Source organism: Argentina anserina, chromosome 3, assembly GCF_933775445.1.
Source record: "Argentina anserina chromosome 3, drPotAnse1.1, whole genome shotgun sequence".
NCBI lineage: Eukaryota > Viridiplantae > Streptophyta > Magnoliopsida > Rosales > Rosaceae > Argentina > Argentina anserina.
This window is the reverse complement of record NC_065874.1, coordinates 6,467,940-6,492,936: the sequence shown is the minus strand read 5'-3', so window position 1 is coordinate 6,492,936 and position 24,997 is coordinate 6,467,940. Positions and strand designations below refer to the sequence as shown.

The window sequence follows — 24,997 nt, the reverse complement described above, 5'->3', positions numbered from 1 at the left end:
CTCTCCATGTGTTCGGAGCTTGGGAAGGGTTTATCACAAATTCAAATTCTCAAAATGCAAACGATATTAGCGATACAAGGCATTAGGAGAAATACAAGTCGAGGAAAAATAACGGGTGGCAAAACAGCAAACGTACCCTCATGCGTACAGTAATCCCTTGTATCAGAATCATTCCACAGAAACAGAATGAAGTCCATACTAGGCTTTTACTTTATTATTGGGGAGAAACAAAATAAATTAATGACGCAAAGAGATCAAATGAATTATTCAGATCATCTAAACCTCGCCCAGTAGTCAACTACTACTTCAAAGTTCAAACTGCTGCGCCTCAGTGAATTTGTTGAAAGATTATATCCACTTGCCATCACAGTCCGAGACTACACTTCTCAAGTCTTTGGTCGATAGACAAAAAGCTTCTACATTAGATTGGCATTTGACATCTCCGATTGAGGTAGGAGCAGGGCCGGAAAACAAGTTACTAGGGGATGCCCAATCCAAAAGTTGCTCTCCAAAAATTTCACCTTTCCCCTTCGTAACTACTGTGGAAGCTGTAGTTCCACCATCACTGGTGGTCACATCAGTCCATTCAATTATGCCTTCTACAATGATGAGCATAGAGTCCAGTGACTTTCCTTTTTCAACGATGCAGGTATTCTGGTCATAGACCACTGACTTCACATAGTAGCACATCCTTTTCAAGACATCTTCATGCATGGTTTTAAGCATGGGTACCTTCACATGTATATATTAACTTGTCATAAATACTTTTGAAAACTACAGTAGAACCGCGTTAAATTAATACTCGATTAATTAATAACATCGTTAAAATAATATTTTTTTCCGGTCCTGATTTGAGGCTAACGTGCTAAATTAATATTTCACTAAATTTGTAAAATAATAGAAATTTGAGAATTCATATAGACCCATCAAATATATAAATTAATAATGACATAATTTATATAATAAATTTTACATTTATGAGGATTTTATTGAAGAATTTGGTTGATTTAATTATCATCAAATAAAATAATACAATACATCGGACAATATAATATTTTGAACAACGATATCCGTGATAAATCCAACAATATGATGCATAAACAAAAAGTAAAATTTTTTCTTTGAAAAAGTAAAAGAAAATATTTATTATACCTTGATAAATTAATAAGTTATTGATTAATCGATAAATTAATAGATTATTAATTTATCGATATATTAATATCTCGCTAAAATAATAAATTTCCTCAGTCCCGAGCCTATTAATTTATAGAGGTTTTACTGTATATTTATATACATAGGTGTATAACTTTATCTGGCGAAAGAGCAATTTTTATATACATAAAATTTAAAAACTTGCTAGCTTCATCAATTTTTATACAAAATCTTCTTATATGACGTAAGCATTGTAACAATTAAGATGAGTGTTTGAGGACGTACTTTTAGTAGTGTGCTTATACAGAAATGCTCCGTTAAAGGTCTTCCCAAATCCCAGCCAAAAAGTGAGATTATGGATTTCACATGTACATCACCATCTACGATTCTCTCGGCTGAGTTATTTATCCTCATGTTCAACATGATTTTTATCTTCAATTCCTCGTCCAGGCCATTTTTTGACATCCACTCAAGTATATCGTTCTCCTTCATTTTGATCTTCACTGCTTTTCTCAATTGTTCATCCTGAATTTCTTCCAGTTTAGTCGTTCCCGACTGCAACTGCATATATGTCTTTTCGACATAAGATGAACAAGAAACTCACTTAATTTATCCTACCAGGATACCTCAACATACTAGACAAAATCCATCTAATCATTAAAGCTTGAAATAAATAATCAAAAATCATTTTTAGCTAGTCATTTCTAATTTCTAAACCAGTAATCACCCAGGTTTTGAGTAGCAAACCAAAATGCATAAATAAAAATAATCAATGCAGAATTTTAAAAACTTGATCCTAAGCTGAAGCTTGTTAGGTACCTGATCAACCCTCTCGAGATAGAATTCCAACTCCTCCAACAGCTGCATATTAGAACAACTATTGAAAGGCGAAATCCCTTTCATGCAGTATTCAGAGACAATGCATCTCAGGTTAACGGTCGTGAGAGCAAAGGCTTCAACTTTTGTATTACATATGACATCTTCCGCCGAGATAGAAGGGGGGCCGGAAAATAAGATGTTGGGTGATGCCAAATTGAGGAGTTCTTCTCCTAATATACCGCCTTTTTGAAGACGTTTGGAGCCTGTTGTTCCAGCATCACTGGTCGTGCCAGTCCATTCAATTTCGCCGTCTACAATGATGAGCATAAAATCCAGTGGTTTTCCTTTAAGAACAATGTGATCAGTAAAGACTCTAGGCTCAACGTGGTAACAAATCCTCGCAAACACATCTTCAGGCACATTTTCAAGCATTGGTACCTATATATATGTATGCATATTACTTGCATTAGTTGGTCAATTGAAAAAGGTTACTTAACTTTAATATGATACTAGTTCTACAAATGACGCTATACTAACCAATTTTATGTTGGTAACAATAATAATAATAACAATTTCTTTTTACATGTATACATTTACAAACAACTAAGAAGCAAAATTTTGCTTTTTTCTGACATTAGAAAGAAGACTATAAAAAACTAGAACATAGAGGTGAGATGGCACCTGCCCACATATCATTTTGTGTGGACAAATGAGGTTATACTCCTTCAGAATTAAATTTTTGTGTGCCAATGGAATTATACCCCTTCAGAATCAAATTTTTGTGCGCAAATGAGATTACACCCCTATGAAATCAACTTAGAATTTTAATGAGTCAAGTTCAGACAAAAATCAAATGAAAAAACAACTTACAAGAGAATTAAACTGATGAAACCATAGATGTGTCTGCTGATCTATGTACTTCAAGGATTGTAACTAGCATATCCTCTTAAATTGAGTTTTGTTTAAATTTGTGTAAAAGGATAAAATCTGAATAATTATATTACTTCACTACAGGAGATGAGTTTTTGAGAAACTTACTTTTTGTAGCGCTTTCACACAGAGAAACTCTGTTAAAGGTTTGCCTAAACCCCAAGGAAAAAGTGAGAGTAGATACTTCACATCCACATCAGCATCTATTTTTTCCACAACTGAGTTATTTATCCTTATGTGTGATATGATTTTGTCCTTCAATTCTTCATTGACGCTATGTTTTGACATCCACTCAAGTATATTATTCTCCTTATTCTTGATCTTCACCGCTTTCTTTACTTCTTCATCATCAATCTCCTCCAGTTTTGCCATTCCAAACTGCAACTGCATATATGTCTTTTCGAGAAAAGAACAAGAAGAAATTGAATTCATAAAAAACCAAGGTATTAGAATATGGCGGTGATTTAATTAAATGCATGAGATCCAGTTTTAAAGTCTTGGAGCCTAGCAATATTATATGGAGCAACATTTTACAAGTTTAGTTTAAATTGTGTAAACATCCATTGGGTAATATTGAGCAAGAGTAGCAGCTGGGATGATATTATGAAGAAATTTATCCATCCACAGAAAATCAAATTACATTAGGTGCATAGGTCTAGATTCTATAACCTTAATTTCTGTAGTGAATCGGTCAACAAGTTAGTCAGAGAAACAGAACAAGCACAGCAAACCAAGAGAAACAACCACAAAGAAAAGAACACAGGAACACAGATTTAAGGTGGTTCAGCAAATAGCTTTGCCTACATCCACCGGACAGAAACACACTTCCACTATGATAATAATGGGTACACAAGAAAGACTAAGAAGACAAGGACTCTCTTCTCTTCCTATCTTTCTCCTCTCTGCCCTCTCTCACCCTCTAACCGAGAATGGAACACACTATGCTCTTTGTCTCTGTGATGCCTAAACCTAGAGCATAACCCCTCCTTATATAGCCATAAGGACAAACATGTTTCCTCACCAAATAGGAATCCTATTCCTAATAGTGGTAGGTTATAAAGCCTCCTCCTTCTACAAATAAACCATTATCAATAAGGATTCTCTATCCTTACTGGAACACCATACTCTAAGAAACTATCTTAGGAAAAACACATGGGCTGGAAAACCCAACAATTTCTTATTAGTTGTTTAATACTCTAATTGTCATAATGTGAATGAAGACTGTTCTATTAAAAATAGCATAGAACTGCAATCTTGCCTCTACTCCGATCCCATGTAAAAAACTCTACAGATATAAACTCTTTAGTTGCATAATTTTCCTGCTTTGTTTCCTCATTTTTATTTTCTTACTTGCCATCTACTTATAGAAAACTATATCGGGTGGTTCACATGCAAGATCTGTTTTCATCATGAGGGTTTGAATGATTGAAAATGATTCTACATGCATACTCCAAAACCTCTTAAACAAGAAAAAGGCCAAATGAAATAACCAATCAACAAAAGACAAAACAAAATATGTAAAACCAAATAATCATGAAAAGCGAAAAGATTAATGCATGATAGAAAAGATGGTCTTAATATCTTCACCAGTACTGAAAATGGACCATCCATAATCATGATGAGGAAAAGAAATAACCAAAATCTCTTGACGCTTGCTCATCAGTTTTATGAAAAATCTCATTCGGTACCTGGTCAATTTTATTATGAAGAAGCTGCATCGCTTCTACCTGCTGCCGATCGCCGTAGGTCTTGGCTGAATTCCACTCGCCCTCATATTCAAATACTACACTTCTCAAGTCTTTAGTGGATAGACTAAAGGCTTCCACTTTAGATTGGCATTTGACATCTCCGGTTGCAGTAGGAGCAAAGCCAGAAAACAAAACATTCGGGGATGCCCAATGTAATAGTTGTTCTCCAAAAATTTCACCTTTAGCCTTCATAACTACTGTTGAAGCTGTAGTTCCAGCATCACTAGTGGTCACATCAGTCCATTCAATTACGCCTTCTACAATGATGAGCATAAAGTCCAGTGACTTTCCTTTTTCAATGATGCAGATATTCTGGTCATAGACCACTGGCTTCACATTGTAGCATATCTTTTTCAAGACATCTTCATGCATGGTTTTGAGCATGGGTACCTTCACATGTACATATATATTAACTTGTCACATACACTTATATATACTTTTATAAATTCATTAAATTGCAATTATCCAAATATATATATATATACAGTCCCTATCCAGAGTGAAGGTTCACTCTGAAGTTTCAGAGTGAAGTTCCAATTTTGGCACACTTTTCGGTCAAATTTTTTCAGTATAAGCGATTCAATATTTAGGTATGCTATTCAAGATCATCTCTACAAAATTTCATCTAATTCGGACATCGTTAATGTATTGAAATTAGATTAAATCAATGAATTAATAAAAACTGTTCAACGTGAACCGTTCGTGTAAATCTCAATTTTGAAATCTCAAATCATTGTCAAATTGGATGAAACTTTATAGAGATGATCTTGAATAGCATATCTAAATATTGAATCACTTATGGTGAAAAAATTTGACCGAAAAGTGTGCCAAAATTGGAACTTCACTCTGAAATTTCAGAGTGAACCTTCACTCTGGATAGGGACTATATATATATATATATATATTTGTATATAAATGACTTTTTATACACTGATATATACTTTTACATATTCATTATATTGCAATTTTTATATATTTTAAAATGTCTTACACTAATTGGAAAAGAGCAAAATTGATCACTTCTAATTAATTATTAACATAGAACTTGCTTCTTTTTAATCAAAAATTAAGAAATAAGTGTTTAGAGAGCATACTGTTCTTAGGATGGTTATACAGAAATGTTCTGTTATAGGTTTGGCCAGACCCCAGTTAAATAGGGAGAGTAGATACTTCACATCCACATCAGAATTTGAATCCATATCATTTCCAACTGAGTTATTTATCCTTATGTGCAACTTGACTTTTTTCTTCAAATCCTCATCGAGGTCATATTTTGACATCCATTGAATTATGGCATTCTCCCTGTTCTTGATTTTCTTCTGCTGTCGTAACTCTTCATCCTCAATCTCCCCCGGATCTGCGGGCTCTAACTGCATATATCTCAACGTCAGATTGAAGTGAGGAATGAGGTGACTTCACATATATACTACAATCTATAAGTATTATGATATTGCACATATCCTGTTACAAATCTGTATCGGCGCTCCACACGTCGTAGTTGACATCTCATATCTAAGAATGGCTCAGACTCAAACCAAATGTAATCGCAGAAACCCTTTTATTCATAATTAGTTAAATAATATAACACACAGTAACACTTCAGTAAGAAAGACTATATATTCTGATAAGCAGGAACCTGCCTCAGATATAAACAATATGATTTGAGTGGTTAAAGATGAAGTAATTAAAACTAACACGTGTCTCTGTGTAATAGAAGAATTTAATTTTGTCATATATATGTATATATATTTCAAAATTTATCTTAAAGAATCATACCTTCTGTACCTGATCATCAAGATGATCAATCTTGTCTTGGAGAACTTCCAACTCCTTCAAATGCTCCGTATCGTCACAATTGTATGACATCCAGTCAGTGTCATGTTCTGACACTACACTTCTCAACTTACTTATCGTCAAAGTGAAGGCTTCTACTCTTTTTTGACACTGAGCATACTGGGGGGAGACCGGAGCAGAACCAGCTAATAATATTCTGGGTGATGCCCAATTCAGAAGTTCTTTTCCAAAAATATCACCTTCCCCAAGAGTTTCGGTGTTCACTGATAAGGAATCAGTTATTCCAGCATCACTAGTCTTCGTCTCAGTCAGCGCAATTTCACCTTCTATAACAATGAGCATCAAATCCAGTGATTTTCCTTTCTCAAAAATACAGTCATTATTAGTGTATACCACTGGCTCCAGATTACTGCAAATAGATTCTAATATGGAGATTGGCATTTGTTGAAGCATCGGTACCTATATATATATATATGTGTGTGTGTGTGTGTGTGTGTGTGTGGAATGGCTTAGGTTAAATGGCGAGACTATGAAATCACCACAAATACTAATTCTGAAATGTGATTAATTGTCTTCTTTTCCAATAATTAGACCTATGATTTTATACGGTTGAGAAACATACTTTCATAAGCGCGGTCATCGAGAGGTGGTCCCTTATAGTCTTCTCGATACGCCAAGGAAGATCAATAGAGAGTAGATATTTCACATCCATGTGGAAATCTATGTCTGTCTCTGCTACTTTGTTCTCTTTAATGTATTTCATAATATCTGTTACCACATCATCAGGGAGAGCATGTCTTGACAGCCAGTCAGGTATATCATACTCTTTGACCAGGATCTTCATCTTCTGTCTAAAATCATCATCCTCAATCTTCTCCAATGGTGTAGTTGTCAATTGCCTCTGTACCTGTTTCACAGCAGAAGAACAAAATTCACTTTCTTATTATCCACGAGGTATATAAGCATGCATCATAGTAATTGTGTATGTGTGTGTGCGCGCAGTACTGGTCTCTATTCCATCTTATGAGGCAACATGTGAAGTATGAATCGCAGGGTGATCAAGAATAGCATAATAAAATTGATGTTTTGTCAACATAAAGAGGACAGATTTCTAGGAGAGAGAAAGCAGCTATATAAAGACGCTAGATATATCCATCAAACCTCTTTTAATTTCTGTAGGTACGTCTTGTTTTCATAATCAGGAGGCGCAATGTAATATTCACTCCACTGAGATCCGAGTTTGGAGACTACATTTTGCACATGTGAGGCCTTGAGAGAAAATGCTTCAATCTTTTTCTGACATTTAAAATCTTGGGTGGAGATTGGAAGATCAGAAACATTCATGTTTGATGATGCCCAACTCATTAGTTTTTCTCCATAGACATCACCCTTCTCAATACATAACTTAGGCATCATATAACCTGTTGTTAAAGAATCACTTGTTGTGTTGGTCCATATCATTATGCCCTCTATGACAAAGAGCATGAAATCAAGCTCCGTTCCTGCTTTAATAATATGTGCATTCTCAATGTAAGTCACTGGCTCGAGATATCTGCAGATTGATTCCAACATTGGTTCGGGCATCTTTTGAAGCATGGGTACCTATTTATTGATACATGCATGATATTAATTATATGAATTAAATATAAAACAAAGACAAACACACAATTTTTTTTTAAGTAAAGGAGTGTTGTCATCACACATTGTTACAAAATAATTAAATCATGTACAGGTTTGCTGCCAAAATAAGACCCCGTTTAGTAATACTTCGCTTTTTTTAATCAGCTTTTACTTGAACTTTCATAAAGGTGTTTATTTATTTAATAAAATTCACTAGCATTAGCTTTAAGGTTTCTTTTAGAAGTTGATTTCATTAAAAACACAAGAAGATGGGTTGTTCAGATTATTAAGACACACTAATTCTTCAGTCGAAACAGTAGCTATTCAGCTCAATTTTCCAGTGAGTTGGGATTTCAGATTTTGAAGAAACTTAAATGATCAAGAGGTTGCAGTGTTTGCCTCGCTGATGCTTAAACTTGACAGTGTCAGATTAGTGGAGTTAAACCGGATGAGAGGAGATGGAAGTTTCTCTTGCAAATCTTTTCATAGCTTTCTAATTAGTGATGGCTTAGATCCAATCTTTGCTCCTGCAAAGTTTATTTGGAATATCAACCTACTAAGGTGAAGAGTTTGGGATGGCTCGTGGCACTTGGGAGGACAAATACCTGCAATTTCTTCAGAGGAGAACACCAGAATGTTGCTTTTCTCCTCACTGGTGTATTTTGTGCAAGTGCAAGGAGAAAGTGTGGAACATGTCTTCATGCATTGTGGGGTGGTTAATTAATTTTTCATGGAAGAAGTTGTTTAGGGAGGCAAGAGTGGACTGGATAACTTCACTAGAGAGGGGGGACTAGCTAAAAGAAAAACCTTCAGCTTTTGGTAAAGGGATAAAGGCCGGAACTCTTTGGGTTGTGGGGTGTAGTGTGGGTGGTTTGCATGGAAAGAAATAAAAGGTTGTTTGCATCCTATGGTGGGGTGGAGAAGGAAGATCTGTGGCCTGTGGGAGAGAGTTTAAGTTCTATGCATCACTTTGGGCTTCTACAACTAAGGATTTTAGAGATTATACTCTTTCTTCTATCATTCTTAATTGGCAAGCAGTTTTAGTTTAAGCCCTAGTAGCCTCTTTGGGTTAGCACTATCTGTTGGGCTGATAAAGCTTTATCATATGTGAATTTTAAAAGCGGACTTCTTACCTTTTGTTTTAACAAACAACTGTTTCTTTTCAAAAAAATAAAAGTAATAAATATTTTAATTCATAATATATTTTTGTTACAGCACAGCAACACAACCAGCACCAAACAAGGCCTAAGACAGCGACCTTCCATTTTGGAGGTCATACATTAAGGTGGGCAGGGTGGGGTTTTCCAAATTAAATGTATAAAAAATTGTCTTCAATGACTGGTTTTTTTTATTCTACACCTCAAAGGTTAAAAATTGTACATATTAGTTCGTTTTTCATTGCATAAGCAAAACTCAGATGCTACACTAGTCTTTCGTGAGTCGAACTCACAATCTCCTATACACTTAATGAACAGACTGCCACTGGACCAAACTGTAACAAGGCATTAGATTATGTTTTAGGGTGATATCATTAGTGTTGGGTTTCCAGCCCATGTGTTTTTTTTAAGATGGTTTCTTAGAGTATGGTGTTCCGGTAAGGATATGGAATCCTTATTGATGATGGTTTACTTGTAGGAGGAGGCTTTACAACCTACCACTATTAGGAATAGGATTCCTATTTAGTGAGGAAACATGTTTGTCCTTATGGCTATATTATGCTCTAGGTTTAGGCATCACAGAGACAAAGAGCAAAGTGTGTTCCATTCTCGGTTAGAGCGTGAGAGAGGGCAGAGAGGAGAAAGATAGGAAGAGAAGAGAGTTCTTGTTTTCTTAGTCTTTCTTGTGTACCCATTATTAATATAGTAGAAGTGTGTTTATGTCCGGTGGATGTAGGCAAAGCTATTTGCTGAACCACCTTAAATCTGTGTTCTTGTGTTCTTTTCTTTGTGGTTGTTTCTCTTGGTTTGCTGTGCTTGTTATGTTTCTTTGACTAACTTGTTGACAGATTCACTACAAATATTAGGAAGGGTTTTTTTTTCTTTCACCATATTGATGGTTTTTTTTCCCTCTCTTCACTATCCATAAACTCTAAACAAGTTCAAGAAAACAATTAGAGCAATAAAAAATTCATTTTCTCCTAAATCAGAGAAGTTAAAAAAACTTGGAAGCTATAAGAAATGCTCCATAAGTTGACATACATACTTTTCTCAGTGCATCCATCCCAATGGCATTTGTGATATTCTGGGTAAGAACAGAGAACAGAAAAGGCAGATCCACGGCAGCATCTATATTTTTTTTCACAATTTTGTTCTCTTCTATGTGTTTACTGATTTTTTTTTCCACATCTTCGCTGAGACCAGTTCTTGACACCCACTCAGATATTTCTTTATTCATCTTCTCCTTTTGGACAGAGGCCAATTTCTCCTCCCACAAGTGAATATATGTCTGGTATCACAAAATAAATATAATAAGAGCAGTATGTCAAAAAGAATTGTACAACAAAGAAGCATCAGAGTATATTTATGAAGTGTAATGTGAGTCTAATCCTATTCACTGGAACGCGCGAAATTGGATTACCAAACCTCATAATAACTCATTTAGACTAAGATAGATATAGGTTTTTTTTTGGTAAAGAGATAAATTCGTGGTTTAGAAAATAAAACAGAAAAAAGAAAAGTCGATATGAGAAAAAGGACCATACCAATCAAAGCTTTTAATATTGAAACCAAAAATAAGACATTTCATTGGCCATTGTGTGTGTGTGTTTGTGACTTAATCCAAAAAATAGAAGGAGCTATGATACATTGGTATTATAGAAGCAGGGCAACCATGTTTTGAGACTTGAAAGAAATGATGAGTGGTGAGGTCATGTAACTCTTAATGTTGTAAACTTGTAATGACCACGTATCTTAAATAAAAGACTGAGTTCATTGATTAAGAAAAAGCAAGATATGACAAGCAAGTAAGCTGAAAATTGAAATGTAAACTTAATAATTGCGAAGGCTGGAATTGAACCTCAATTCTACTTTTGCATTTAACATACCTCGTTAATCTTGTTCAGGGAACCTGCCGACTTCTCAAAATGATCAGGATCAATGTCAGATTTGTAAAAATTCCAATTCCACAGACGTCTGAAGTCACGAGCTACACTTTTCAAGTCCTTGGCAATCAGAACGAAGGCTTCTATTTTTGTTTGACATTTGAGCTTTTGAGTACGTTTAGGAGATTGAAGATCAGGAAAAGAGATACTTGGTGATACCCACTTCAGAAGTTCTTCTCCAAAGTAGTCAAGTTTGTCTTCATTCCCAGTGACCATTGAGCTCTCCTCACCACCATTGTGGATAGGCCAAACAGAGCCTTCTGTGACAAATAGCATTGCATCAATCTCTTTTCCTGTTTTAAAAACGTGATCAGGAGAATAGCTGACTGGCTTGAGATGCTCGCAGATCTTTTGCAGCACCTTTTCATCCATGTGCTGAAGCAATGGTACCTAGATTAACATTAGTTGGTTATAAAGTTTGTAAGAATGCACCATTCATATTCCTATATAATCATATTTTAAAGCTGAATTATAACACCATACGAAGGAATAATAAGATGAACGAAAAGAGAAGATCATGAAAAACAATAGACTACATTGGTACCAAGTTAAGTTCTGTTTATATGGACTGTATACACTTCCAACATATAGAACATTACCAAGATGTCCTTATATACTCTCCTAATGAAATTATTAAGCCAGAATAGTGAATTTAATGTATCCTTAATGGTCATACTGTTCATTAGGTGATATTAGGAAGAACCTATAGCATTAGTTGTTGGAACCATTATATTGATATATTAGCTACAATGATGCAACCAAAATGACTATGTAGGAGTCTGTCGTGTTCTCATGCTTTCTCACTTTTAGTTTTCTCGTTTCTTTCATTTTTTTTCTATATCCATAATATACTTTAAGTGTCTTTTGCTAAAATATAAGAGTAACGTTAGAGAAACTACTGGTTTAAAAATATACTTTTTTTAGGGCGTCCATGCCAACATGATGCTTTATAGAGACTTCAATGTTCCATGGGAGAAGATAGAATAAAAGGTCCATATCTACTTCAGAATCCAATTTATTTTTTAATTTGTCATGCTTTATGTTTCTCATGATTTCTGTTCTCATTTCCAGCGGAAGACCTTTTCTTGGCATCAAGTACTGGAGTATTTCAGTCTCTTTCTCCTTCATCTTATTGCTTAACTCCTCCTCGTCCATCTCCTTGGATTTTGAGAACTGCATGTATGCCTGTGTAAAAAAAAATGCAGATCAGAACTAGTTATAATACCTATTCTTCAATATTGATACAAATTTATCTTTAGATTTCAATCCAGAGAATACTATGAGGTTTAATTCACATGATATAATCTGTAATTGATGGATGTGGTGAAGAAAAACCTGTCTGTTGATTATTCCTTTTATTTTTTATTCTTGAAGAAAAAATCACCCATATCGGCCTGATCAAGAGGGAAAGTCTCCAATAGGAGCTTGAGGAGCCCTAAGTTGAAAATAAAAGGGCTAAAACACTAGTCCAACAAACAAGCGGAAGAACCAAAACAACCAATCTCCAAAACAAGTGGACTTACTGGACCTAGCAAACAATAACCCTTTTTTTAAACTCCAAACCAAAATTTGATACATATAAACTTTGATCAAATGAGATTTATTAATTTATTTGATAAAAATGATATATATATATATATATAATAAGAGTTATTTCTGATCACCACTGGTCTACATACCTGTACATTTCCAATGAGATATAAAAAGAGTAGCAAGCCAGTAATAGAAATAAGAATGGCAAAGCAGTTTTCCCACACGTAGCTACTTGTTTCTAGATTGGTCCCAAAATTGCTGCAAAAATGGATCAAGCCATTAATATTTGAGATACTAGTTAGCAGAACAAATTAACCATATAGAGATGCATCAACACTGTGCTTGAGTAATCATGTAAACTAACACATACATCTTGGCAAACAACTCCTACTTACATGCCATGCTTCAGGTAATGTCAAAGAATGTGCTTCAGGTAATGTCAAAGAATAAGCAGTCCTACGTTGGAAATTTAATAAAGAGTAAAACAATTATATGTGGTTGGTACACTGATAACCGAACCATGGGATAACTATTCGCATGCACTTAAAAAACAATGTTAAGTTTCGGCCAATATCCGCGTACAGGACCAAAAAAACAAATATAGTAAATTGGTAAGACCGCCAACACTGCATACACACAGTGTTTGCGTGCACATGGTTTTCTAATTTTATCCATTAGAATCGCAATGAAGCTGTATACTTTTCATGCATCAAAAGATAATCTGCAGAAGGAGTGATTTATGGGTAAATGCACCTAAGAAAGCAATAAAAATCTGTAAATCTTCTTGCCTTATCTATAATAGTTTAAAATTAAAAATAAAATGCAGAACTGGTGTGGCAATAAGCATGTACATGAGCACAATGAAAGTGTGATGCTGAGAATAAATAAGCCAAAGAACTCGATCTATGAAATGTTCTATAGCTATTAGCGAAAAAAAGAAACTACTATATATTACACAGAGACACACATATTGTTTACTTGTTAGAAGAAACCACACATATTGTTACAAACCTCAGATTCTTTAAACCCCACCAAAAAGAATAGAAGAACTTTTTGGGAAAACTTGTCTGTCTTGTATAACCGGACTGAAGAGTATCAAGATACATTCCAAAGTCGAACATTGTCGAATTGGATGGATCTATCGGACATGATGTATTGAGGAGCACAACCTCTGCTGAAGTTCTATCGCCGCACTGAGCGGGCATACATCCCTCAATGGTTCGACAGGCTTGGTACCAACATGATGTCTCTCGTTGAATAGAGAAAAAATACCAAAAAGCTCCGACCACCTAAAATAACGGCACAAATATTGGTGACATATGCAATGAAATTCAGCAAATCCATCTGCAATTAAAGCTGAGCACAACAGTGACAGAGATATCGATATATATATATATCGATCGAGAGAGGCTCACCGATAACCCGGGTTAGAATGTGGGTATAAAGCCACCCCAGCTTCAAACCCAGATGTTTTAAAGCTCCAATTTTCAATATGATGAAGCTCGGTGCTTCCCCCACATGCATAACCTCCTTGGAGTACCCCGACGAGGATGCCGAAGTATTTGTTGACGGGAGAGGGGAAACACGACATGTCGTCGCCGGAGGCAGAGAAAGAGATGGAGAAGGTGAAGCGGGTGGGGAGACAGAGGACGAGTAAGAGAATAGAAAGGTGAGGGGAAAGCTAAAATGGGCTCGTGGATCATGAGCTTGTGTTTTTATGGACAACTGGTATTTGGATCGGGGGAATGTTTAGCCCAACATTTTCTACGTTTAAGCCCGCTGGCATCCGACAGCCAGGCCTCATGATGACCTAGATTCAAGACACTTTTACACGTTGTACGAGTCTCGCGAGACTTACTCAAATGTCAAGTTTCAATACTCCACCATAATCCAATGACAAGTATAGTAAGCACATATACAGCCTACAAACTACCAGTTACATACCAAGCATCTCATTAAACTGTTATAGATGGTATTATCAGTCACCTAGAGACCTCAAATTGTGTACATCAAAGTAATATTCATAATACAACATGAGAATTCAATCAGCAGTTTTCAGGTAAGGACAAAGAGGTCTAACTGTCTAAGTGATCCCTTTGCCCTTGTAGGGCAAACCTCCTTCATCAAAAGCTCATTCCATAACCCATGTCATTTTGAGCCCAATGACTTCTCGTTGCCCAATGAGTTTGAAGACTAATATGGTCAACCTTGATCGTCGAAATGAATCAACATCAGCAAGACAACGGTCACTACTTTTGTCCAGCCCAACATGCTTCAGAGTGCGTTGCGCCACCCCCACTCCTTAATGGCTTAACCCGATTGTATAATCCATGTTGTCGAAAGGTGGTTGCCGAACCAGGGGCGGGTCTAGCCTAGTTTTAGGGTGACTCAAACACCTTCAAACTCAAGACAAGAAAAAAAAACAGAGTTTTTAATATTTTATTTTTTGGATTCTTCTTAGCCAAGCATCCCTAAATAATCGACTCTACTAATTTGTTTCCCTTCCAAACTTGACTCTTATTCCTCAATAGCATGTTCTCACTCAAGTATATTTTCTTCTAAAATACTAGTTAGGTTAATTACTAGCTAGTATGTTGCTTACAATTGAATAAATGTATTTGTGTTAGATTTTGACTACATACGCCGTTTTGTCTTATATATATGAGTTTTTTTAATGGTTAAATGCGTCTATTAGACTAAAAATGACAATTTTAAGTCCAAACCAAAGCGTTCAAAAAAAATTTGCTTAATGGTTTTAATGAAATGTCTAACCTATAAGTTCAAATCTGAATTATATTCATTTCTTATTTTTTTTTAAGCTTTATTGACCAACTACGATCTTTAATTCAGTTTCCATTGATCATTTTTTAACCTTTCGAACCGATAATAAAATACTCTTATAAATGATTCTGGATTATAATGTGTTATTTAAATATTTAATTAGTTAGTTTATGTTATTTGTATATATGCATAAGAAGAGGAAGCCTCATTACATTCACTAACTAGGAAGATTGGTTTTAATTTTAATTAGTAAAATTCATTCGCGCCGTCAAGATTCTCCACTATCTTTGTATGGTTAAGTTCAAGTATCTTTAATGATGCAATCCTAGATCCGTCACTGGCTCACAGCCCAAGTCATTCCAAAATTAAAACACTTAGATCCGACCTCACAATCTCGCCAACATTATTGAATGTGGCTCCATGTCATATTCTAAATTAAATGTAGCTTTTCTGCTTTATAAAGGAGAAAACCCACATTTAATTTATTTTCTCAAAAAAAAAACACATTTAAATTAAAATGTGACATGTAATCGATCACTCCTCTATTGGCTAAATATATATGTTAAAACCTGTTATTTGTCATTTGCTTCACATTGTTTTGTAGTGCTAATTGGTTGTTATAGTGAGAATTGAAGCACTTCCTACACAAATTATATCTTAATGTTAACAAATTAAAACTTCCAAAAGTAGCTTAAAAACTACTGCTGCGCTCTCCAAATCTCCAATCCTTGAAGAATATAGATGAGATCTAAGCAGGCCTAGCTCACAAGCCAAGAACTCGTTTCAATGTGATCAAGTAACGTTAACATCTCAAGCTCAATATATTATATAGTCACTTAATATAAAAAGAAGGATAAAAGCAATTATTTTCTTACATGGAGAAAATACTATTACGAACATGGAGATAACTTACATGACTTGCAATGATGTACGAGAGAAAGTTGAATGCACCTTTGACCAATCTTTGGGTCACCTGAAGTTTCTTGTAAGATAGCCGGAGTCGGCACATGTTTGGCACATATTGGAAGAGAAGAAAGGCATTCAAAACACTTCTTCTTGACATATACCCATTGTCTCTCATTCTAAAAAAGACAAGTAATACTGACACCTGGGTAACAAGTAATACAAGATTATAAGAATAACAACCATATATGATAGAAATGAGAAAACTACACCTAAGATGGTGATCTACTTTTACCTGCGGGAAGGGAAGAATGGCGAGCAAGTGAATTACAATAGACACAGATAATCGCTTCAACCTCCGGGTCACTTCTAATGCAACTTTCTTTTCATTTCCTGGAGATGAGGAGTAAGAGTTTGATGGCGATGGATCTTTTGAGCCCTTGAAGGCCATAATCTTAGTCCTTTCACGAACTTGGTTAGTAATATCGATTATGAAAATGATATCTGTAACTGATCGGAGAAGGAGAGCAACGATCCTTAGATTCTTGTCCATTGCAAGGCATTTTCTTTGGTCATTGATGAGAGGAATGTAAAAGAACAAGGGATCGGTTAAAACTGCAGTCACACAAGAAACCACAACAATCTTATTCCACCATCGAAGGATGGGCGGCTCCGTTTCCGACTTTGGTTTAAGACTTTCCTCATCAACCATACTTGTTGAACTTGATGATGATTTTCTTTGACGCACTTGGTTGTGATCACTACCAGTTGATACATTAATGCTGAGAAAGAAAGCAAATTTGTCATCGATCACAAGGCAAACAAGAAAAACAGAGATTAAAGAAGATGACGAAGATTGGTAGTTGCTCGCTGTGAGAGAGTGAGAAACTCCTATCTTTCTCTCCGATCAGTATAAAAGAACGAGGGGTTTCTCAGCCAACGCATGCATCTAGCTAGCTATCATAAATGTATAGTTGTATGTATATATACCACTAATTGAGCTCAATCACATCTCTCAGATTCTCTAGAATACAAGAACACAAACTAAAACAAACATTAATATTGTATATGGAAGAATACTACTTTGGTCAGGTTAATTTGAAATTTAGTACTTAATTCGTACATACCAGGCCATGCATGTATCGAACGAGAGACGATTATGGCAATAATGCACCAATGCGAAGAGGCAGAAAAACTTGATCTACGATGAACCTTTTCACAGAAACTCTTCGTATTTGAAACCGAACCCGAAATGTTCATTCACTGCTACAGACATCATCCTTACAGAGTCAAAGACTTGACCTCGATCAACCAATGCCAGCTGTGTTTATTTAATGTATAGTTGTTTTGTTCATATATGACAAAGACATGTATTTGTCTAAGTTATAGTGTTTGTTTAATGCTTTGTTGCGATTAAGTAAACCATACATTAAAAAAAAGACAGCTGACTAAGTTATACATACACAATACATTAATCGATCAGTACATGTTCTTCCTTGCAAGTTGTAAATCAGATCACTGAAGAACATGCCTACTAATATTCTTTATTAACCAATTTCTTATAAACAGAATTTATTTATTTGTCCATTATCTCAGTAGGGGGTCTGGAAGAATACGTACTTTTCTGGGTGATGTTTGTAAAGTGTGGAAGGAACGTAGATTGGTTTGTAGTCGTCGTTTCATGGACTCATGAGAGAACTACCTACACGTTGCAATTAATTTTTGGATGGTGGCAAATTTTATATACAAAATAGAGGTGAAATGTTAATGGCGAAGAAAAAAGTGGCCGGATCGGAATGGGAGTTTGATGGGAGATGGGGCGGTGTGTAAGAAAGGGAGCAGAGGTAGTGTTGGCTTGGCAGAAAGGCATGGGATAGCGAAGATGGCGTGGGAGTTAGTAGGTGAAAATTGAGTACGAAAATGGGCATACGAGAATGGCCGGGGAGATAGTAATGCCTATCATACTATTATTTGTCAGTGAGGCACTCTGCGTCTCTGCCCTCATACTTATTCATGCAATCCGGCATCCCGCCTTAATTGCTAAACTTTTTAAAAGGGATTGATTGTTTGAGACTCAATTAGGAGGTTCAGCCTCATTACCCAGTATCATTACAATATAAATTTTGGAATAATCTTTGTAACTTTTAGAATAGGCTAGCCCCTCTATAACAAATAACAATGATAAGGTTCAATGTTCTTTCTAGGGTTCTTCATTATTTTTGCACTTGCAGAGTTTGAACTTGATAGATTTTCATTACTAACGATATAATAAAATAGAGAAAATCATAAAAAGGAAAACCAACGTCCAACTTATAAATACACATGACTAGAGGAGTGACAAGACTGATAAGAGGATAGATCAAGTTAGATGAAGGAACTCTCGACACGATTATTTTAAATAGAGTACAACACACAAAGATAAAGTGGTTTAACTGGTAAAATTTCGACCAAAAAAAAAACAGAGAGGCTTTAACTGGTAAATAATTTTTTATACCAGCCCAGACTCAAGGATCGTTCTACTAAAGATATCATCAGCAGCGCCAACATGATCAGAGTCATCAGCAGTATCATCAGTAGTTGCCTGATATTCAGCAGCATGAGCTGAAGTCGACTCACCGTTTGTACCTATTTGCTGCATATCCTTGTTCAGGGCATTAACTATTTCAACAGGTAAATCTGTAAGCGCATTCCAGATGTTATGAGCACCATTATGGGCACGGAAGGCAAGTCGTGCTAGGTCAAATGCCACTGAATTACTTTGAGGCTGACAATGACTGTAACGGATTTCGTTAGGAGGTGGGAACATATCAACACAATCACGGATGATGGAGTGAACGATCAAACGGAGTTGGTATCTTATATCCAAAGGCCCTTTCATCAGCTTCATGATCCAATCAATGAGGAGCTTGTCGTCGGACTCCACAAATATTGGAGTAGCACGCAAACGTGGAGGAAGATTTTGCATTATTGCGTTGAGTGCCTTATATATACACTGAGCTCCAGCATGAAACCTGTCCAGGAACCTATTAGGTCCTATACTACCAGCCATTATGAAAGTACCTGTATCACTTCTCAAAACATAGCCCTGAGTTGCAAGCCATCCATGCTTATTATTAGGATCCCAGAATGCGGTACAATTGAGTTTCAACCAGCCAGTGTCAGGACATCGCCATCTTAATACATCAGCAGCAGGAAGAGGTTGGTCCTGCCAATCAATCAATTTCGAGAATATTAAGAACGCCAATACTAAAAGAATAAAATACATCTGATGATTTACTGAAGCTTATTTCTATCAAGAATGTGATGTACAATTCGTTATCTATAGATAACGCGCGTGTGTTCAGTGTTTATCTAAGACCAGGTGATAATTAAGATTTTGTCGACATATATACATGCATATATATAGAAGTTCGTTGAGCAAAATGAAAGGGCTGAACGATTACCAGGAAGATGATCGATCTTGAAGAAAAAATAATCAATAAAATGAATTCTAAAATTAGCGTCACTGATCAATTTCAGAAACATAAATAACTAATTGATCGAAGAATGGAATGAAAACTCCAAGCAGGAGCTAGAAAATTGCAAACCTGTTGATGTGTCTGAATAGTTGTGCCGGATGCAACGTTAGGCTTAATGTCCTCGCTTTCCAGAAACTCTAGAAGGTCCCACGCCCGGAGAGTAAGTACTTCTAGTTTTTGTGCAGTACTGGCTCTAACATGTGAAGTACCAAACTGATTATGCTCATAATAAGACCTCCTTGCATTACGAACCGCCCAGTCTGGAATGTTATACCCGTAGTATCCCGCTTTCCTCACAAACGTTTTTTCTTCCCCGTTGATCACCATTTCGCCGTCTATGACGAAGAAAAGCTGATCAACAACCTGAGGCTTTCCAAGAACGAGGCCATTGGGCTGGTACACCTCTGGCCTCATTAAGCGGCACAAGCGTCTCAACTGGGAATCGTCCAGCTTCATATCTTTAAGTTGGGGTAACTGCATGCGTTGCTCATATATAGTGAAATTAACTTCTATATTACATCTTTCGTACGTAGTACAAAGTTATATATGGACAGGTTATTGTCTAGCTAGCAAGCTGGCTGGTTGAGCTGCGGAACGTACCTTTTTTAGTTGAGTTATTCCGAGAGAATCCAACATACAATCTTGCATTATAAGCGTGGAATAGTTGGAAAGCGTAGGGAAAGGATCTTTTCCGAAACAACTCACATCCACATCAACTAGCTTCTTGTCCATAACTTTATGCTCTATTAGGGCCATCTTGAACTTTTTCCTCTCCTCATTAGGGAAGTTTGCATTTTTCATCCATTGCATGATTTTTTTCTTGTTATCCGATATCTGATTGTGTTTCCGTTCCTCGTGACGTAGTGAGGACTCAGTATCCAACTGCATATACATCTGTTTCAAACCAAATAAAGAAACTCATACTCAAACTCTTTCTCAACAAAAAAAAATAGCCTGAGACTATTTGGTTATAACCAATAAGCGATGAAATTCTAGTTATTAATTGAATGCGGTAGGCTCTCTATTTGGTTATAGCCAGCTATTCAAGCTTCTAATGGTTCCGGTCTGTTGCACTGCACTATAAACCAATTTTCAGAGGGTGGATGTAATTTTGGTTGTTAGGGCCGGACTTAGGTGCAATTTGGCGTTTGATAGTCATAAAGTAGAATTATTTTTTAGGGCCCTTCAATTCTTAAAAAGAAAAAAAAATACACACCATTTTTCTCTGTTGACACACCCCATAACTTTCTTATGCATTATGTTAATAACACACTATTTTCCCTTTCTCTATTGACACACCCATTTTTAGCATAAAACATTTTCAAAAGGTGTGTGAATAAAAAAAATTAAGTGTGTTAATAACCAATATATATACACACACAACCCCTTCCAATGAGGATCCTTTTTTTGGTTTAAAAATATAGATAGCTCATTCACTAACTTTTCGATTACATTTTTCATATCTCCACCGTTCAACTTTTAGAGTTTAATGTGCAGATCACCTCTGTAAAATTTCAGCCAAAATGGTGATCGTTAATGTATCAAACTTGGTGAAAACAATGAACACACCAAATATGTCAAATCTGAACCGTTCATGTTTATAAGTTTAATTTCCAGTTTTGAATGTCTTAAACACCTCCATTTTGTATGAAATTTTATAGAGGTGATATACACATTAGACTCTAAAAATTGAACGGTAGAAATGTGAAAATATAATCGAAAAGTTAGTAAATGAACTATCTATTTTAAACAAAAAAAAAATGAATCTCTCGCTAGAAGAACTATATATATATACATACTAAAAGATAAATAAGTACCCTAAATCATGAACAACAGACAAGTGATATAGAGTTTGATACCAACCTGCGCATTTCCAATTAAATAAAGAAATAGTAGCAAACCAACAAGACAGATCAGAATTGCAAAACAATTTTCCCATAGGTAGCTGCTTGTCTCGAGATTTGTGCCAAAATTACTGCACGTATTGAATACCAAGTCAGGAAGAGATACTTATCTCTCAACTACTATAAATGGTTAGTAATAGCTAATATTCTATGTCTTTTTGTTAAAATAGAAAAAAAAATTAAAATCTACACATCAAACCAAATTGGCACATGCCGGCCTAAGCGTGTGTTGAGATGATAGTATAGTTAAATAGCACCATAACTTAATGTAAGATGTAGGTAGCTAGATTTCCTTCTATCGTTAACCTCATTCATATGTAAGACCATTTTGAAACAAAAAAAATGAACAGAGTTTCATATTTCCAATACGATAATACAATTCAATTTGAGATGTTAGAATTTTATTCTCTTACTTATAACTAACTGAAAATCTGAAACGTAATAATGTACATATAGTAATAATTAACCAAAATAAAGAACGTGTTTACCTTAGATTTTTTATGCCCCACCATAAAGTATAGAAGAGCTTTGTTGGAAAATCTATTGCTCCTGTGTTACCGGATTCGAGGATCTCGGCGAACATTCCAAAATGAAATAGAGTGGAATTAGGGGGATTAACGGGGCATAACTGATTCAAGAGTGTCACATTGTTTGTAATACTGTCACCGCACTTATAAGCAATAGCTTCACATCCTGGAGTCTTTCTGCATGTCTGATGCCAACATGATGTTTCCCGATCAATAGCGATAAAGTACCATATGGCGCCTAGTGTCTTTTGAAAGAAAAGAATTAAGAAAAGTTAAGTACTACGTCTTGCGAGCAGGGGTAGATCTATCTAAGGGCTGCAGCCTAGATACACTTAATAAATATATATTTGCACAAATAATAGCTATATCAATAAATCATAAGAAATTAAGAATATCGATGCAAAACTCACATGACCAGCGACGATGTACAGAAAGAAATTGAATGCTGGTTTAGTGAATTTAGCCCATTTTCCGGCCATGCTGAATTTATTCCTAGATAGGTGCATTTGACCAATTCTCGGCAAGTATTGGAGAAAAAGAGAAATGTTCAAGAATTTTCTTAGAAATTGGGATTCAGTGCCCTTCAGTCTGAAAAAGCCCACCAGAATTGCCACCTGAAGAAGAAACAACGACATGTATATGACATTATAGGTAGTGTCAACAATAATCTTTTTTCCAACACCGATAGAACAAAGATCGTTGTTTCTTACGTGTGGAATGGGAAGAATAGCGAGACACTTAATGAGAGAAATGACATAGAACCAGTTGTAGTGGGAGTCATTTTCCATGTCGGAGTCGAAGTCCTGGTCGTAGCCAGGTTTGCTTATGGCAGCTTCTCGAGGAGCGAAATCTGTGTCTACCGTACCAAAGATGAAAACAATGAGATGGGTAAGCAAAAGGAAATCCGTGAGTGATCGAAAGACAAGAACTGTAGTTGTCAACGTCTTGTCCATGGCAAGACACTTGTTCTTCTCATCGACTACCAGAATGTAAAGAAACAAAGGATCCAGTGCAACTGCAATGCAGGATATCACAAATGCCCGTTCCCACTTCCCTACAGCTACTAAAGCCAGACGTATGACTGCGCGACGTACTGGCCGAACAAAGTCTTTGACTGCGGAACGTGCTTTCCGAATCATGTTGCCGACTGTTGATCCTGTTTTGATCGAATTCCAGAATCCAGATGCTCGCTGCTGACTGTGCAGTAACTCTTTCCCAGATACGACTCCGGCCCAAGTGTTGACGGTCTTTCTTAGTTGGAACTAGCAACATTAAGATCGATCAATGTCTTGACTACGCCAAAGCAACATTGCTATGGTTAGAAAGTACTAAGACTGCTGAGACTTACTTGGAAGTTGGAACATGCAATGATGCAATTGAAGCTTGAACAAGGAGAGTTATGCCGAATCTCCCATCGGACATCTCATTATGACAATATTACCCATGTGGTATGGTATTTACGGGTATTCGACTCTAATTGAACATGTATAGATCCCTTATATTCGAAATATGAAATTAGTTAACGGACGGAAATAATATTTGATCCACATCCCCACCCAATAAGAATAAAATATATATTATATATGTTTCAATATTAATTAATTAATTAATATTTATGTAAATAAAAACTTTTTTAGAGTTATTATTTTATTTTGAACTAGACTTATATTGGTTTAAGTTGGATTAATGTAAAAAAAAAACTAATTTCATCATGACATTTAGTTTTCATTTTAGATTTTTACGTTTTTCTATACTTCATATGAATTTTTATATAATATAATAAAATATCATTAACGGGTATTGAGGATCTCCAACGGGTATGAGGACAAAAAATACTCATTATTTTCTAACAAGAATTGAAACGGATATGAAGATATAATTAAAATTGAGTATGCGTATATTATTTCGATCTCCTAAACCTACCATGATTATGGTCATCCCTACTCATTAAATATTAAGCAGCTCAATTAAGTGGCACCTAAAAAATGAAGACCAAGACTTAGTACACATGCACAAAAGTCGTTTCTGTTTGTCTTCTGCGTATACAATGGTCCCATATACAATCATACATACAGAACTCGTCGATCATGCTGTGTTTAATTCAATTATTAGCAGTAAGTAAGCCAGTAACTAAACATGATCAAATCAGCTAGCGGGCGTTGAAAAATAGTTTATTGGGAAATACTCGCTGAAATTGAAGAGTTATAATTTCAGTATCTTTTCATCAAACCACCATTCCACCGGATTGTAACCATCACAATTGACTGAATTGAGTACAAAATCGATAGTATTGAACAAAACATGGTCACCGACTCAAAGTCTCAGAAATAGAATATCTAATCCAAGTCTGAAGTCTACACAAAACAAAAATGTTATGATACTCATAATTAATAGCGAAACTATATATCGTGATAGAAATTAGAAAGTCAACAACTTCAACCACTATCCACAAATTATATCGAATAAAACAGTAGGCACAGACACAGAACTAGTAGTTAGACTAGTTACATCACTTACATGTACATACTACATACAATGACTAAAACACTCAACAGCTGGACGAGAACTACATTTTTCATCGTCATTCACTGGAGATGGCAAGTTTTTCTTTCAAATTTGCGTTTGAAATATAGTATGAGTTACATTTTTGAATCTCTTAATAGCTAAC

At 35.6% G+C, this 24,997-nt stretch overlaps 2 protein-coding genes across 2 annotated transcripts; both read right to left on the bottom strand.

The window, feature by feature from the left end:
- Positions 1-1,330: 1,330 nt before the first annotated feature.
- LOC126787936 (uncharacterized) lies at positions 1,331-17,643 on the bottom strand. The gene is made up of 16 exons (XM_050513860.1): positions 17,508-17,643; positions 16,676-17,162; positions 16,391-16,585; positions 13,708-13,985; positions 12,843-12,954; positions 12,079-12,348; positions 11,107-11,553; positions 10,266-10,508; positions 7,605-8,045; positions 7,066-7,350; positions 6,426-6,902; positions 5,744-6,019; positions 4,590-5,039; positions 3,010-3,297; positions 1,972-2,409; positions 1,331-1,725 (listed from the first exon to the last, which is right to left on the bottom strand). Exons 1-16 carry the CDS (start codon positions 17,513-17,515, stop codon positions 1,366-1,368), a joined length of 5,055 nt encoding a protein of 1,684 aa, XP_050369817.1. The 5' UTR covers positions 17,516-17,643; the 3' UTR covers positions 1,331-1,365.
- Positions 17,644-18,744: 1,101 nt separating this feature from the next.
- On the bottom strand, positions 18,745-23,774 carry LOC126787939 (cyclic nucleotide-gated ion channel 1-like). Its single transcript, XM_050513864.1, has 8 exons — positions 23,678-23,774; positions 23,040-23,591; positions 22,740-22,943; positions 22,291-22,574; positions 21,762-21,873; positions 20,499-20,792; positions 19,968-20,372; positions 18,745-19,585 (listed from the first exon to the last, which is right to left on the bottom strand). The coding sequence occupies exons 2-8, from the start codon at positions 23,466-23,468 to the stop codon at positions 18,869-18,871; spliced, it is 2,445 nt and encodes an 814-aa protein (XP_050369821.1). The 5' UTR covers positions 23,469-23,591; positions 23,678-23,774; the 3' UTR covers positions 18,745-18,868.
- Positions 23,775-24,997: the final 1,223 nt, after the last annotated feature.

Coding starts and splice junctions, on each gene's coding strand:
- LOC126787936 (XM_050513860.1), bottom strand. Junction 10,509..11,106: donor CCCTGAACAAGATTAACGAG/GTATGTTAAATG, acceptor TTGTGATACCAG/ACATATATTCACTTGTGGGA. Junction 7,351..7,604: donor ACCTACAGAAATTAAAAGAG/GTTTGATGGATA, acceptor GCTGTGAAACAG/GTACAGAGGCAATTGACAAC.
- LOC126787939 (XM_050513864.1), bottom strand. CDS start 23,468: ATGATTCGGAAAGCACGTTCCGCAGTCAAAGACTTTGTTCGGCCAGTA. Junction 22,944..23,039: donor CTATTCTTCCCATTCCACAC/GTAAGAAACAAC, acceptor TTTCTTCTTCAG/GTGGCAATTCTGGTGGGCTT. Junction 21,874..22,290: donor TGGGGCATAAAAAATCTAAG/GTAAACACGTTC, acceptor CAATACGTGCAG/TAATTTTGGCACAAATCTCG.